At 39.4% G+C, this 16,767-nt stretch overlaps 1 protein-coding gene across 1 annotated transcript; it reads right to left on the reverse strand.

Annotated features, from left to right (window-relative positions):
• Positions 1 to 962: 962 nt before the first annotated feature.
• LOC136764802 (sialic acid-binding Ig-like lectin 14) lies at positions 963 to 13,104 on the reverse strand. Its single transcript, XM_066719124.1, has 8 exons — positions 13,007 to 13,104; positions 10,914 to 10,976; positions 9,394 to 9,765; positions 6,772 to 7,041; positions 3,024 to 3,308; positions 2,631 to 2,730; positions 2,423 to 2,468; positions 963 to 2,247 (listed from the first exon to the last, which is right to left on the reverse strand). Exons 1-8 carry the CDS (start codon positions 13,023 to 13,025, stop codon positions 2,155 to 2,157), a joined length of 1,248 nt encoding a protein of 415 aa, XP_066575221.1. The 5' UTR covers positions 13,026 to 13,104; the 3' UTR covers positions 963 to 2,154.
• Positions 13,105 to 16,767: the final 3,663 nt, after the last annotated feature.

The following is a 16,767-nucleotide window of genomic DNA, read 5'->3' on the forward strand; positions in this document are numbered from 1 at the left end:
CAAAGTGCTTCAAACAATATACGGAAGAAAGAAAACAATCAAAATCATTAAAAATAAAGTGCACACATTATAATTAGTTAAGTGATATAATATAATTAATCAATCAATAAAGTGATAAACTGCCGTCACGCCCCGCCCGTGACACATCTGTATTGCTTTTTATTTTATTAACTCGGAACTTTTACTGTCCCCCAGCTGTGATATTGTATTACAACACCCCTCTCAAGGTCATTCTTATTTCATCTGTTTTTACTATTGATAGGCCAGATACAGCTCTGGAAAAAAATTAGACCCCTCCAAGTTCAGAAATCAATGTTAAGTGGTCTCTTACTTTTTTCCAGAGCTGTACATTAGCTAATATACTGCGACTGTAAAATAATTAGAATAAAAAAATTCTGTTTTATATTAAACTCGGCAGAAAGGCAACAATGACATTACCACATCCATACACACACTCACAATTGTATACACACATTTACAGACCCACACCTGTTGTTTGCTTAAAGCATTAGACCTTAATCATGATCCAATAGTTATATTTGAAATCACCCTTCGGTGATAGATCATGCTTAATTTCTGCCTGTAGCTTTATCTCACAAAATGGCCATATGAAAAGTGGCATTTTATTTGATTAAAGTAAAGCCAAGATTGTCATAGTACTTGGATTGAAAAGGTTCTACAATTCCTGTAATTGGGGAAAATATTAAGCAGCATTAGATTAACCTAACCATATTATTATGATTATAACTATATTTAGAATGTTTTTCCTTCATAGTCACAATTAATCTTCAAACTTTTTTGTGGAGTTTCCTTGTGCGATTGTGTTTCTTCCTTATATCCTTAGTTGCATCTATTGTGAACATTGTCCTCTACAAAATAGATACTTTCACATAGTTTTAAAAAAGTGTCATAGGTGTTGTGTGTAATTAAATCCTAGAGAAGTGTTAATTTTAGTCAAGAAATACAGAATAGAATGTACTTTATTTTAATAAGTATTGAAAACCTTAAAACAAAACTGCACATTTACAATATGTGTTACATCTGCTCTCCACACTTTCCCAGTTTGTCTCCCGAGGTCATCATCTCCAGAATACTAACCCTGACATTCCTCAGCACCTTGTGCACTTGGTCCAGTCGCTCTCTCCTCCCATTGGTTCAGCGCTCAGGGCTAAGTCTTGTTTATTTATTTACTGCATTTATAAGCAGTGTTCCTGTTTCTTGATCTTCCGTTGACGGACCATCGCTTGCCTTCCTGTGATTCGTTTCCTGGATTTCCTTTTGCTGTCTTGTACGCTTGATCGACTGACCTCCTGCTTTATGACATTTCTTGCCTTGCCTTTATTGCACTGTTTACCAGCTGCCTAACCAGGCCTGTTCCGACCAAGTCTCTTTCTGCACCCGAGTTCACTATGACCCTTGCCCTCTGTGTAGACAAGTCTGATGATGTGTTACACAATGAACAAGTAAAGAAATTCATTGTCATTTTTCACTACAATTGATAAAAGTCTATATATACAATATACTTAACTTGGGTCATTCTTTAATTTAAATACTATGAGATATTCACCATAGAAGGGATGGTGGTGCAGTGCTGGGTGGGGCGACAACTGGCTGCCCCGAAGGGCACTACATCCCTGGGAAGTGTGTCAAGCCGCAGACGCACAGCACAGGGCTGCCTTATTTGTGCATCTCCTCTCTGTATGGTGGCCAGTTTTTGCCCCTCCCAGCAGAACAATATGGTGTTATTTATGGAAAGAGCAGGACTACTACTTGTCTTCAAAACGATCCCTTCATCCTACCATTGAGCATCTCTTGACTGCAATTCATTCAATAATTCATTTGGGCCTGTTTTGTATATTGAGGGTAAACTCTAATATCTGATTTCTGAAGTTCAGTGGAAACCAGGGTACTCTGTTCATGTGTCCATGTTTGTTTTTCCAGTCTTGTCCATTGACTGTGTATTTAGAACATTTTATAAAAGTAAAAGCTTAATCTGTGATACAACTGAAGAAAGCTAAAATAATCTCGACACAATACTGCTTGCCTGAGACCATGTTTTAAACGTGGAATGGGGAAGTGGCCTACTTTGTTCACTTATTTCATCAGAATTATAAATTGGAGAACACTTCTACTGGAAATAAGGTCCTTGTGCGATTACTTCTTGCAAATGGTGTCATAGTCTGAAGAAACAGCTGACTTGTCAAGTGAGGTATAGGTGTCTTCACCTCCCACCAAAGCCTGTCCAACCTGCGGAGAAAAGCGATTTACTAAAGTCTGCAAAGAACACTAAATATCCTGGAGCTCCTGAGAATTTTGCTGATGGCGGTTGTGTTTGTGGATCGTATTGAACTGTAGTTTAAGGACAGTTTTCATAATAATAAGAGAAAGGAGAACCATGTGTGCTGTGTGGATGTTACCTCACCTGCAAGGTGTCCTGACCCCTCTGATCAGTTTGATTTTTCCTAGTGCTAAAATGATAAAACAAAAAGGCATCTTTAAACTACAGAGCAACATATCTGATTAATTTGACATTGAGCTTTGCCAAAGCCTCTGTGAAGTTTGTGTTGAATGTATGAAATACCAGTCCCTACCTTTCAAAATCATTTGCTTATTATAAATGGTGTGTGTACCTTTTACGGGCCCTGGCTATGCAGTAGCACAGGAGCACTGAAGGTAGGAAGAGTCCAAGCAGCACCCCTGGCCAGGTTATCAGCCCACACTCCTTGTTACCTGCAAAACACACACAAGCACATTATTTATTCCTGCTTTAGATGTCAAGGTTAGCTTTCAGTACTGTATAACCCCCCCCCCCCCCCCCCCCGGGCCAAGAATTCTTATCAACTGTCTGATGTCCCCTTCACTAGCAAGGTTGATGAGGAGAATGTTTTAAGAGGCCACTGTGAATTCACTGTGCATTGCGGTGTAAACCCCAGGGTTACAGTTGTTAACCACTTCACCTGATTCAAGCAATTTCCTAAACAAGTGACACTATAATAGCATCCCTCCCTTTTCTACCAGCTCACCTGATCCATTTATGGTGTTGCTGCCATAAAGCTGCCTCGTCACTTCACCCATCTCATTTCTACTGACACACAAAACACTGTTTGCTGTTGCGTTTGCAGACAGGACTATGGTGCTGTTAATGCTCTGGTTAGTTGAAGCTGTAGAGACACTGAGGGGTGTATCTGTGGATACAGTCACTTCACGCCACTCTATACTGGGTAAGGGGTGACCTTGGCTGATACAAACACAGGTGAGCCGATCTCCCTCAGTGGTGCATCCTGAACCGTTCAGAATACGAGGAGCATCTGAGGAGAGAAAGTATACAGTGAGAACTGACAGGTAAACACGCATTGCACAGTGCTGTCCTGTTCGAAGGCTGTGTGTTAATAATGGTATCACTCTTGTTCAGATCTCAGTTAATTCACACTCCAAACATGTTTTATCCCCTTGGGAACTTGATTCAATATTTGACTCTTTCTTCTTTTAAAATGTTTTTACAGTAAGGTTTGCACGCTTTTCCATTTCATATTTAAATTTGACCATATTTGATGTATGAATTGATGGCTCTTTTGCTTTTCACATAATAATAATATTAGTAATAACATTAACAAGCTCCTTTGGTTTGTATTAGAGATGCCATGAAGAAATGAATGTGACATATAATATCCCATCTGTGGTTGGTTGTATCACAGTGTGCTGCCTAATCCATTGTCTGAAGTAGGGCTCAACGATTAATCGAAATTGAATCGCAATCGCCATTTGAAACGTTGCGATTAGCTAATCGCAAAGGCTGCGATGTGGATGCGATATGAACAATATGCAGAGAGTGTCCCAGAGCAAAAGCATGACTGCGCTCTTTGTGTGGCATCTTACTAACCAATAGAGTGAGCGCACCTCCGTCCTGCCCAATCAGCGCTGCCCAGCCAACAGCGTACACGCCCCCATTAAAAACACACCGCAAAAAGTCGACTGAAGTCCCGCCAGTGACACTCAGTGCAGCAGCGAGCAACGGCGAAGCACAATTTCAGAGTCGTTTGCGGCTGTTACACCATCTGAAAAGACCCCACGAAGGCACCAGGAGATCACTAGCGCCATAACCCACTACCTCGCTAAAGACATCGTGCCTTTAATGCAGTGAGCAAAGAAGGGTTTAAAAAGCGCATCCGAGCGCTGGACAGGAGATGTACAATCCCTCTCCACATTTTAGCCGAGTTGCAACCCCGCAGATCTGTGCATTGAAAGCAGGAATACAGTTGAGAGGAATTGACACACGTGCAATATGACCCACAGCTGCAGACTTGTGGTCGAGCAGGACGAGCGACGCGTCTGATGGAGGGTGATCAGTGCCAAAATGAAGATGAACGTGATAATGAACATGGACATGAAGATGATTATGAACATGAACATGAAGAGGATTATGAGCACTGGATAGGACAATAAGCGCACTGGTACCGCCCACCAGCTCTGATTGACAGAGTTCAATGTTTTGTCATATTGGGAAAAAAAAAGAAATACAAGAGACGTTACGAAATGTAGAAGCGCATTGAGAAATGTGAATAGCAAAGAGACAAACGGGAAATAAATATATACATGTTGAAACGAATGAATGTTGAAATAAACAAACAAATAAATGGATGAATACATAAATAGATAGCCCTAAATGTCCATGTATTTGTATAATCGTGTATTTATTTTCTCTGTGTATGTATTTCAAATGTAAGCTTGGATAGTCCTCCATACTCTGAAACCGTGTAACTCCATGATTTTTTATTTTATTTTAAATATATATACCTAACAAACATCTTCCATACATCATAATTCGGACCCAAAAATACCAGTCTCACAGTGGTGCGCCTTACCCACTACTCTGGAGCCTCGCTATGGGCGCTGCGGTGAATGTGCATTGTGACGCGGGAGAGCGGGGTTCGAGTCCCGCCCAGTCGTTACGTTATGAATACCGCCTTCCTATATCTTTATGTATGTGTACTATAGCTCCACAATACATTGTATAAAGCCTTAAATTATTGCAATACAGTAAAATCTAGGACTTAATCTAACACCTCCCTTTATATATAGATACCGTGTGTTCGAGTAGATGTGTCTCTGTAAGTTTTCCCGAATAAAAACAAACAAAACACAATATGGAAACTATTCAGTTTTAACTTCCATTGAAACACGTCTGTCGCCATAGCTCTGCGTCTGACTGCCGACCACTTTCAATGGCAACTTTGTAAAAGCGCACAGTCTGCATCTTCATCAGTGGTATTTTTTGTGTCCAAATTATGATGTATGGATGATGTTTTTTAGGTGTATTTATTTATTTATTTATTCGTCTATTTGTTTGTTTATTTATTTCAACATGTATGTATACATTCATTCGTTTCAACATGTATATATTTATTTCCCGTTTGTCTCTTTGCTATTCACATTTCTCAATGCGCTTCTACATTTCGTAACGTCTCTTGTAATTCTTTTTTTTTTTTTCCATATGACAAAACATTGAACTCTGTCAATCAGAGCTGGTGGGCGGTACCAGTGCGCTTATTGTCCTATCCAGTGCTCATAATCCTCTTCATGTTCATAATCATTATCATCTTCATGTTCATAATCATAATCATTGTATAATCATCTTCATGTTCATAATCACGTTCATCTTAATTTTGGCACTGATCACCCTCCATATGTCTGAGTCTCACTGCGCACTTTATCAATGAACACCCGCGTCTCACTGCGCACTTTTATTAATGAGGACTCGCTGTCTGCAAACGGCAACTTCCCTGTAGACCACACGGGACACAGTATTGCCCATGGACAAAGGCAGTGTTTATTCTTGTTTATTATCTTTAAGTGTTGCTTTTGTCTTTTAGATGTTATTGATTGAATATAATCACTTTGAGACGAATTGTTTGTAAGGTAAACTTAATTACCTGCTTTATGATTTATATTTCACTTATTGTTAATTGCATTGCTTTCTGTGAAGCACTCTGCTCTTGTTAAAAAATATATACAAGTTTTTAATTATTATTGTTGTGAGTTACATTAAGTCTGGCAAATGCAAAACTGTACAAGGTAGTGGAGGGGTCTACAGTTAAAGGCATGTTGTTCTCTAATTTAGAGTGTGTGCTGCACACTATTGAGTATATTTGAGCTGAAGCTTGACTTCAAATCATATCGCAATCGAAATATCTGCCAGAAAAATCGCAATTAGATATTTTCCCCAAATCGCCCAGCCCTAGTATGAAGTGTTTCCCCCAGACATTTGCATAGGCAGTGTGTTGTATTACCAGTGTGCTACGGGGTGGTGCTAGCAGATTGTTGATGGGAGGGGGTCGTAGCGAACGAGAGCAGCGGGTGGAGCATGTTCACTATTGCGCTGTCATTTTTAAGGTGCGCTTGGCGGGGCAGGCCGCTCCCCTTGTAAAATGGTCGGGAAACACTGCTTTGACCATCATCCAGTCTAACCTAAGTGAAATTAAACTCTGTGTCATTGTCCTTCATTCAGGGTCAGATTTGTCATGAAACATTTTACTGTCATCAACTCATACAGCTTATTATGTCCAGCTTATCCTACATAAAACCAATATAAGACAATGTCTTGACTTATTTCACCTGTATGTTCTGCCCTGTTGGATCCCACTTCTCTGATATGCTTTTCTTGTTGTATACATTACATTTAATGACAGATTTAGGTGTTGTGTGTATGTTCTGTTGTTAATTAAAAATATCTATTACAAGTATTTTGTACTAAGATCAGTACGGTTTACTTACAATATACAGAAACCATGATGGAAGCATTCACAGTGTTGTTGGCATGATCTTGTGCTATACAGGTGTATTCCCCAGCATCCGTATGCGTCACATTAATGGTGTGTTTCAGTTCTGTGACGTTCTCCTTGTTGATGATTGACTGTGCTCTTCCAGCCTTAATCCAGAAAATAGTAGATGGTGGATTGCAGTAGAAATTGCATGTCAGAGTTAGAACTTCACCCTCCTTTACCATTTCTGGACTGCGACTGACTGAAGGCTTCCTTTGAGAATCTGAAATACAGAACATTTGATTGAAATCAGTAAATGCTGCCTTTGAGATTTCATACTTTCCCTGTGTCAAATATTTTGCCTTTCAATTGCTATAGAAATCAGTGATATCTGAATTGAGGAAATCTTTAATAAAATACAACAAAGACAATAGTGATATCTGTTTTATATTTTTGTCTTGTGTTTAATACTTCTGCATTGAGTGTCATCCAATGAAACTGGAAGTTTGATTTGCATATGTATAAAGATATGTGTTGTGCATGTGCGTGCGTGTGTGAATTTGTGTAAATGTATTTATTAATTTATCTAGTTTAGTGGGTTTCCGTGTCAGATCTGAAAGGACATGTATTTAACATATGTGACAGGTACCTGCATCACAAGTAAAATAAAAACAAATGTTGATTAAAACAATCTAACCATACTGAGAACCTAACAAAGTTAATTCATTTGCATTTAGTTTTAATCCGAGTATGCTGCTGTTATGGAAGAAACGGAGGTCCTGTTCTCTTTCCAGTTATTGCAGTCATACCATGATCTCCAAAGCAACTCGCCATCCTGAAAGCCGCAGTGTTCATGGGTCTCATGCGTCTGTTGAACACCTGCTTTTTCTCCAAATACAATATTTCAATGAAAAAATGTTCTACAGAGAACTGTCATCTTTGTCTGCCTGTGTAATGTGTAGCTGAACCAATTGTTTTTTAAAATATCATGTGATAATGGCAGTGTTTGACCTGTCAGTATCAATATTAAAAACTGCAGTTTTGGGCAGTGGTGTAGTCTAGTTTTTTGTAGTGAGTATACAGTGATTTTTCCTTCCCAGCCTCATACTCACCCGTCCCAGAGCGACACCCCATAAGCACCACCACACTCACTAATGCATACAGTATGCATCTACATGCAATTGAGAACATTCTGAAAGACTGCTTATGTGTTATCAACATGTCAGTTTATTATAACACAAGACTTTAACAGCCAATGACATTTACTGCTGGGGAGACTGGACTGATTTTCTACTGTTTAGTGTTAATCACCATCTAACTCAGCCAGTTAAAAGCCACATTTAGCCTTAGATGTTATATGAATATGGTCCCTGGAGCACAGGTTTTATCAACAATAATGGAAAGCTGAGGCTTATCAGTAGCAATATTAACAATGAACATTTGTGCAGTTTTATCACCAACACTCCTTCATTACCGAATATTATGAACTGAATTATGAGGACACAAGAAGTGGTCCACATCTTCTCGAGCACACTTAGCTTCCAAAACCATTGCCAAACTTAGGCTATGTACTGTATCAGCTTAAATGCATGAGAAAGCATCCAGGAACTGCTACAAAACAAATAAGCTTCAAATAAGAAAAAACAAACAAGGTTAATGAACAAATAAGTTTCACACTGTGGCTAACAAATGCATGAAAAGCAGAACAAAGGAGAAAAATGTTCCTCTCTTTCAATAGCTAATTATCTGACAACTATTGATAACTAACATTACCATATAGTAATTTAATGGTGTAAATGTTTTAAATGAATGCACATTTAAGATGACCATGAATTAACTCATTTGCATAGTCATTGACTTTATGAATTTCAATTGTTTTTAACATCAGCTTTGCATGTGTGCTGATATCTACCTAACTTTCTGTCCTTCCACTCTAACCAAGGATGTCTGTTTTTAAATTCCCTAGCCTGACTTTCAGTCCACAGGGCTGGCCAGGAGTTCTCATCTCTCATCATCTGAAACAAGGAGATCTAAACATTGTATTCCGTTTACTACTGTACACACACACACACACACAGTATCTAAGTGATCTCTCCCCTGCTCCCACATTCGTTGATCCACCACACTAACGTTAGTGAAGTTAGCTAGTTCTAGATACAATTCAATATACCAACAATCCCCTGCTGTTACAGTTACGTTAATGATAACGTATATGCTACTTTTACAGTAACATTACGATGGCATCGGGCTCGTTTTCTGTAGCGCGTTGGATAGCATCAGCCTCATCTGGCACAAGAGTGGAGTTTGAGTTTGCTTTTGTTTCGAGAATGACCGCCAAGCAACTGCGTTGTTGTTCCTTGGTAGGTGACGTTAGAGCCAGGTCACTTGCCACGGAAGCCACAATGGTCCAAAGGTCAGCGCTTTGCAACACAGATGGTGTGAATTTATGAATGAAGGTGTGAAAGTTCTGTCACTAACCGATGTACATATCCTGGCGCTTTTTTAAGTGGATATACAGCAATCCTTGAGCTAGTGGGTATACGGCGTATACCTGCGTACCCCGTAGACTACACCACTGGTTTTGGGTGAACTGCTTAAATGGTTTTAATTCCATCAGTTATTCTCTTCTGCTTACCTTTTATACTGAGTTTAACCCTCTGTTGATAGGTATATTTTTCACTTTGCCCATTCTCTTCCACTCTGAACTGATAAGTGCCCCCGTCGCTCTTCCTCAGGTCACTGATGATCACAGTGCATTGATTCTCAGTGAGGTTGCCAAGCAGGGCAACACGGCCTCTGTACTCCTCACTCACTTTAGAGGGGCCACTGGAGTGAAAAACAGTTTTTTGGGGGGGTTGTTCTGTTTTAAGCCATATTCCAGTAAAGGGGGGCTGCAGTTTATTCTCTGGATTGCTGAAGCTGCATGGGATGATCACACACAGACCCTCCTCTGCTGTGAGCTTCTGAGGAAGATTGATAGGCCAATCTGTGGTTTCACTCTGTGTCCCTGAAAAGTAATGACATTTAAATACATAAATAAATAGATTCCTCAGCAATCTAGTATGTCAGGATCTGCTGGGGTTGATGTTGACACTTCTATATGTATTAATTCCCTATCCATAGGATATCTTTCAGTGCAACTGTTAATGTACTGCATTGTTGCTGAAACTGCAGTATACAGGCATGCATCCAATCCTTGTATTTAATCTTAACAGGCATTACAGGGGAAGAAAGTGGTGAATTAAAATCCATTTCACAACCATCACAAAGTAAGTAAACTTCTCATACCAGTTCACTGCAGGAATTCACCCAGTTTATTACACTTGTTTGGATTATAACACTTGGTAGCTTCATTGTTTTTAATGTATTACTTTATTGTTTAATGTGTGTCTTCATATATCTGTAAGAAGATATTGGCAATGAAACAAACTCCCATCGACTTAAAACTGTTCTGGGAGTATGTTCAGTGTGTTTGTTTTCAGTTTTTTTGTTTGTTTCTCTATAAATAATTAACTGCAATAATCTTTTCCTTTAGGGGTTTTGTTCATTGAAATATCTAGTTTGTAGTAAATCTCTTTAAAGGCCACTGATACAGAACAGCCATAACTGCAGTTCAGTATTGGGGAATATTATTATTTGATGTGTTGATTACTTTATTATTCTCTATATCCATTTCATTTGTGTAGCTGGTTTGACATCTTCGGGTTTCTACTTAACAACCAAACAAACAGGCAGGCAAAATTAATAACATTTATACTGTTTCATGTAGATTAATATCATGTATACTCCATGTGATTGCTACGTGACTTCTAGTTACTAGATTAATATAGTTAGAAGATAGATTGGCATCTTGGGGCAGGATGACTGAATCTTGAAATCTGCAGTGGCTTAGAGATATTGCTTTAGATCTACTGGAATTCACAAATAGATACACATTTGTGAAAATAAAATCACAAATGATGAGCAGAGTTGATGGTCATCTGGTACATTAGCAGCCCAATGTGTGACAGATAAGGGAGAGATGTAAAAAGAAATGAAGATATTTTGGTTAGACTGTGTTCAAAGCTCCTCTCAGTGTCGGCACTGGATAGAGAAGGATGAACTAACGGCCTGTACAGGTAGAGCTGTGAGAGCAGGGGGCTCCTGCAGGTTTACCTGTGACACAGAAGATCAATATGAAAACCACTGCAGGCATCCTTCTCAGAAAATGACATCGATCTGTGAAAATGAAGCAGATAGTACATCAGCGAGGCAATGCAGAGGCACATCGTACAGCAGATTCTGAAATAACTTGTTTCTTTGTTTCCTCTGCACACATTCACTGCACAGTTTGAGTCGTGTCGTTTAGAAACTGCTCATGTACATTTCAGATCTGATAGGTTTACTTTTTAATCACCGCTTACTTTCACACATTGTTCTTGTTTTGAAGGCTGTGAATCTGTGATGCTCTGCAGTTACTGTATTTGGGCATGAGAGGCAGGGGAAGAAGCCCAGTTCCTCACATCTACAATAGCTGCTTTAACTAGCAAGCCTGCAGTGTGAGCTCTTCTCATGGGGACCCTTTTGTACAGATTGAGATATGGAACATGTTCATACAGTTTTAATGTAGTGCTGCTTTGTTACCAAGACTTATGGAAAACCTGTTACATTGTTTTCCAATCACAAGTAGTTTTTCCTTCTGTTTTGCCCCACTATAAGCTCTTTGTCTTTTTTGGTCACACTTTACAATAATGGGGAACCATTCTTAGTGAATTAATGTCTGAATTCCACAGGAGTGACAGATGAATACTGCATGCACTTCACCTGAGCTCTGCTGTTATTTACATGTGTAACAAGGTTAGGGTCAGGGTTACAGACTGGGGTTGGGGCCAATGCATGTGATTGACAGCAGAAGTTAATTAATGTTTTTCCTCTTGGATTTCGACAATAATTCATTATGAATGGGTGCACAGGAGCCAGGACCAAATTTACAAGTTGTGCAAAATTCATGAAATAAGAGACACTCCATATATTTAACTCAGAAACTAAAAATCCTAATTGATATCTTGTTTTATTCTGACTCACAGTTCATATGTACATATAGCTGCTAAAGGGTCCAGTGCTGGACACATACTTTTTCTATATTGTTTCATTTGCTTTTCATTATCCATTAGGCATTATTTTTTTTAACTAGTAAAACACATTTCCAACTGTTCAGTTTCAATAAATGAAAAGGATACCACTTTCTCTCCGGTTTTAAGTCCAACATTGTGTTACAGAAAGAAATGTATGATCCTATGCTAATCTAATAGGGGACCATAATACAAATCTGCAAACACACACACACACAAAAAAAAACTTTTGTATATGGGGTCAAATGTAATATGTGTTAAAACTGACCCCAGCCCTTGGAGCCATGACTAAACACAAATTTTAGACAAAGGATCACAGAACTATATCACAACACATTTAGAAACCTGGCTAAGAAACATTTTTCTGGGCATTATAATAATAATAGTGAACAACCTGCTGTATCATATACAAAACCATGCAAGTACAGTACATGTGCATTCAGTGATGTAACGTTCAATGTATTGTAGTTTCTGTTGTCGTTGTTGTGTTGGTTAAAATTGATTATATTCTGGCTTGAACTCCACACAGTTATTCACAGTTTCAGGTTCAATGTTTAAAGACAATGTATCTGCACAGGACACATTCAGCTGTTTCAGTACAGATTAAATCTAAATTCAGGCACTGGGTTGTGTTTGACTGATACAGCATTGACCACAATGACCACCATGCCTCTAATTTCTGTTAATAAGCCTTGATTTGAAAGCATTGCTTCATTGTACAACCAGATCAGCAATATACAAAATTCCAGGAAACAATGCATGATCATCTTGTTAAACCTGTGCAGGGCTTCATCCATACTAACAGCCCTGTTACTTTCAGATGTAGCACTATAGAAGTGCATTCTCTCTCCAAATATGAAAACAATATATTATATTATGTGATGTTGTGAGTATGTTGTGAAAAGGTCATGCCCAAACCTGACCCACCAGCCAATCAGAAGTTTTAATATCAAAACACAATGGCAGCTTTTTGGTTACCAATGGATTCTGTCTTTTGCCTAATTAAATCCCATTGTCTAGTACAATTACTCACTGGCAATGTAGGTGGATCAAACTTTGAATTGGTGCAGACGTAAGTCCTTTAAAAATTCTATAATGTTTTTTATAAAAGGAAAATATGACTTACTGTCACCTTACCTTTATAACAGCAACACATCTGCTGGGTGCAAAGAGACAACGTGCTCACAGCTCTTCTTCAGCCAGGCTCCTGTGGCTCTCGGTGCAAAGAGGAACTCAAACAGCTTCCTGTCCACAAGTGAGTGTCACAGCTGGGCCTCACGCTGAGCCACTTCTCGAGAGTTTTAAACATCACGACTGACCGACTATGAAGCTCCTGCAGTCACACATCTTGAAAAGTATAAAGACTTTCATGGATAAGATTTCTCAGTATTTTTCTTTTTCTCACTGTAGCTAATGCTGTTCCATATCTTTCACCCTTTTTCATTTGTTTGCCTGTTGTAGCAGTTTCCTTCTCGTACTCTCACAATACAGCAGTTTATTTACATGAAAATCATGCTTTGAAATTCCCTGTCTAGAGCTTTATTTGGTTTATCTTCATAGCAAACTGTAGAGCGTATTTCTATATATGGATGCTCATATAAATAGGCCTAACCTAAAAACGGAGCAGAAAACTGCTTACAGTATTTTTCTCATTTCCTCTACAGTTCTTCCACACCCATGTTGTAGTTTATAGTCCAGAGGGATTACAACCTTCATTTGACCTTTAAAACTAGATTGTATACATTTTATTTGTTACACTATAGTTATCCATTATAGATTTTGTAGATTCCAGTTGATTTTGTTGAAAAAGTTAAGTGTTCAAACCTCTGATTGCCACTAAAATTTTAGAAGCTCCAGAGATCATGTTAAGTGCTTCTAAATGCAAAAAGCTATTGAGTTAAGTTTTAAAAATACCACATATTTAGAGATTAACTCCCTTCAATGATTCTGGGTTACAATATAGACACCAGCGGTCATTTCAGAAATACAATGATCAGCCATAACATTATGATCACTGACAGGTGACGTGAATAACATTGATAATCTCGTTATCATGGCACCTGTCAGTGGGTGGGTTATATTAGGCAGCAAGTGAACATTTTGTCCTCAAAGTTGATGTGTTAGAAGCAGGAAAAATGGGCAAGCGTAAGGATCTGAGCGACTGACAAGGGCCAAATTGTGATGGCTAGACGACTGGGTCAGAGCATCTCCAAAACTGCAGCTCTTGTGGGGTGTTCCTGGTCTGCAGTGGTCAGTACCTATCAAAAGTGGTCCAAGGAAGGAAAAGCGGTGAACCGGCAACAGGGTCATGGGCGGCCAAGGCTCATTGATGCACGTGGGGAGCGAAGGCTGGCCCGTGTGGTCTGATCCAACAGACGAGCTACTGTAGCTCAAATTGCTGAAAAAGTTAATGCTGGTTCTGATAGAAAGGTATCAGAACACACAGTGCACCGCAGTTTGTTGCGTATGGGGCTGCGTAGCCGCAGACCAGTCAGGTTGCCCATGCTGACCCCTGTCCACTGCCAAAAGCACCTACAATGTGAGCATCAGAACTGGACCATGGAGCAATGGAAGAATGTGGCCTGGTCTGATGAATCACGTTTTCTTTTACATCACGTGGATGGCCGGGGTGAGTGTGCGTCGCTTACCTGGAGAACACATGGCACCAGGATGCACTATGGGAAGAAGGCAAACCGGCGGAGGCAGTGTGATGGGAAACCTTGGGTCCTGCCCTTCATATGGATGTTACTTTGACACGTACCACCTACATAACCATTGTTGTAGACCATGTACACCCTATCATGGAAATGGTATTCCCTGAGGCATTGGCCTCTTTCAGCAGGATAATGCGCCCTGCCACAAAGCAAGAATGGTTCAAGAATGGTTTGAGGAACACAACAATGAGTTCAAGGTGCTGACTTAGCCTCCAAAATGCCCAGATCTCAATCCAATCAAACATCTGTGGGATGTGGTCGACAAACAAGTCCGATCCATGGAGGCCCCACCTCGCAACTTACAGGACTTAAAGCATCTGTTGCTAACGTCTTGGTGCCAGATACCACAGCACACCTTCAGAGGTTTAGTGGAGTCCATGCTTCGACGGGTCAGGGCTGTTTTGGTGGCAAAAGGGGGACCTACACAATATTAGGCAGGTGGTCATAATGTTATGGCTGATCCGTGTATCTACTAGCACATATCTTGATGATGATTACAATAATAATAACAAATAGCAAATATTTTATTTTATTGTTGCACATCGAAACGTTTTCTTACGGTAACGTAATGCTTGTCTGAATAAAATGTTGTCTATACATGTTTAGCTCTTCCTAATCTCTCTTAACAATCTCTCTTTGTGCTTGCATCCATATGGAGGATGTAGGGCAGTCTCGGATCAGCAAACCCAAGGACAGGAGAAGAGGTAAGTTTTTCAATGATGGAATCAAATGCTTGTTGACAGACAGGTGTCCAGTGATCAGCAAACAGCTCTTTGGGATTGAAGTATTTACAATTTAGGTTTTAGTTTTTTAAAATTATTTTTCTATTTGGAGGGAAACCAAGGAATGGTTAATTCCTTGGAACCTTAATTCCTTCAAGTTATTGGGCCGTGGCCATGTTTTTAAAGCACACACCTTCTCTGGGTCAGTTTCAACTCTGTCCTGAGTTACTATGTGTCCTAAATAGCGTACAGATGTTAGGAAAAACCTGCATTTCTCAGGTGATAGTTTTAAACCGTATTCCTTTAGGCGATGCAGAACACTTAGAAGTCTATCTTCATGTTCTTCTAGTGTCTTGGAGAAAACAATGAGGTAATCTAAGAACACTAATACCTCCTTCAAATTCATGTTCCCCATACACTTCTCCATCAACCGTTGGAACGTACTGGGAGCATTTGTTATTCCTTGTGGCATGCGATTAAATTCCCCAAATCCAAGGGGGCATACAATGGCAGTTTTTGGCTTGTCATATTATTCTTACTCAATCTGGTAATTTCCTGATTTTAAATCCATTACGGAGAACCATCTAAATCCAGTGAGAGCAGAGATGGTTTCTTCTAAATTTGGGACGGCATATGCATCTTTTATAGTCTGCAGATTCAGTTTCCTGTAATCGATGCACGGTTTGACATCTCCGTTCATTTTGTTGAACAACCACAATTGGTGATACGAATGGAGATTCTCGAATTACACCTGCATCTAGCAGCTCCTGCAGATGTTTTCGGACAACCTCAAAGTCTTGGGGATGGATTGGACGTCTTCTCTGTTTAAATGGGTCTCATCTTTAGGTTTAATGTGATGTTTCACTTTAGATGTGTGTCCAAAATCCATATCATGACATGCAAAAACATCAGACATCTACGGTGGCCCTGAAGTGCAAAACACAAAAGTAAAAAGAAAACCGCAACTGCAAAAAGAAACACGCAATTACAAAAAGAAAAACACAAAAACAAAAAGCAGAACGCAATTGCAAAACGAGAAACACAATTGCAAAACGAGAAACACAAATGCAAAAAGATAAATGCAACTGCAAAAAGCACCACGCAAATGCAAAAGGAAGAACACAAATGCCAAAAGAAAAACACTATCACTTTTTTTTTTTTTTTTTTTTTTTTTAGTTTCTTCATCCACCAGCCGCATTATTTTGAAGCCCACCGCTGTTATGGGCAATCTCCACACCCACAAAGGACTGAAGCGTCTCTGTGCTCTGAGCATGAGAGAAACGATCGATTTCAAGTATAAGTGTTGATGCAGGTTATATTACAAAGCTTAGAAAGTGACGTTATCCTCCTTTAAGGGTTTCTTAATGCTATTTCCATGCACATGGAGTGTTGGCAAGTTAACAGAAACAACTAAACACAGATTTTAAGACAGAAATAAGTGGACTGATTTCTCATTAATGAA

Source organism: Amia ocellicauda, chromosome 12, assembly GCF_036373705.1.
Source record: "Amia ocellicauda isolate fAmiCal2 chromosome 12, fAmiCal2.hap1, whole genome shotgun sequence".
NCBI classification, from domain to species: Eukaryota; Metazoa; Chordata; class Actinopteri; order Amiiformes; family Amiidae; genus Amia; species Amia ocellicauda.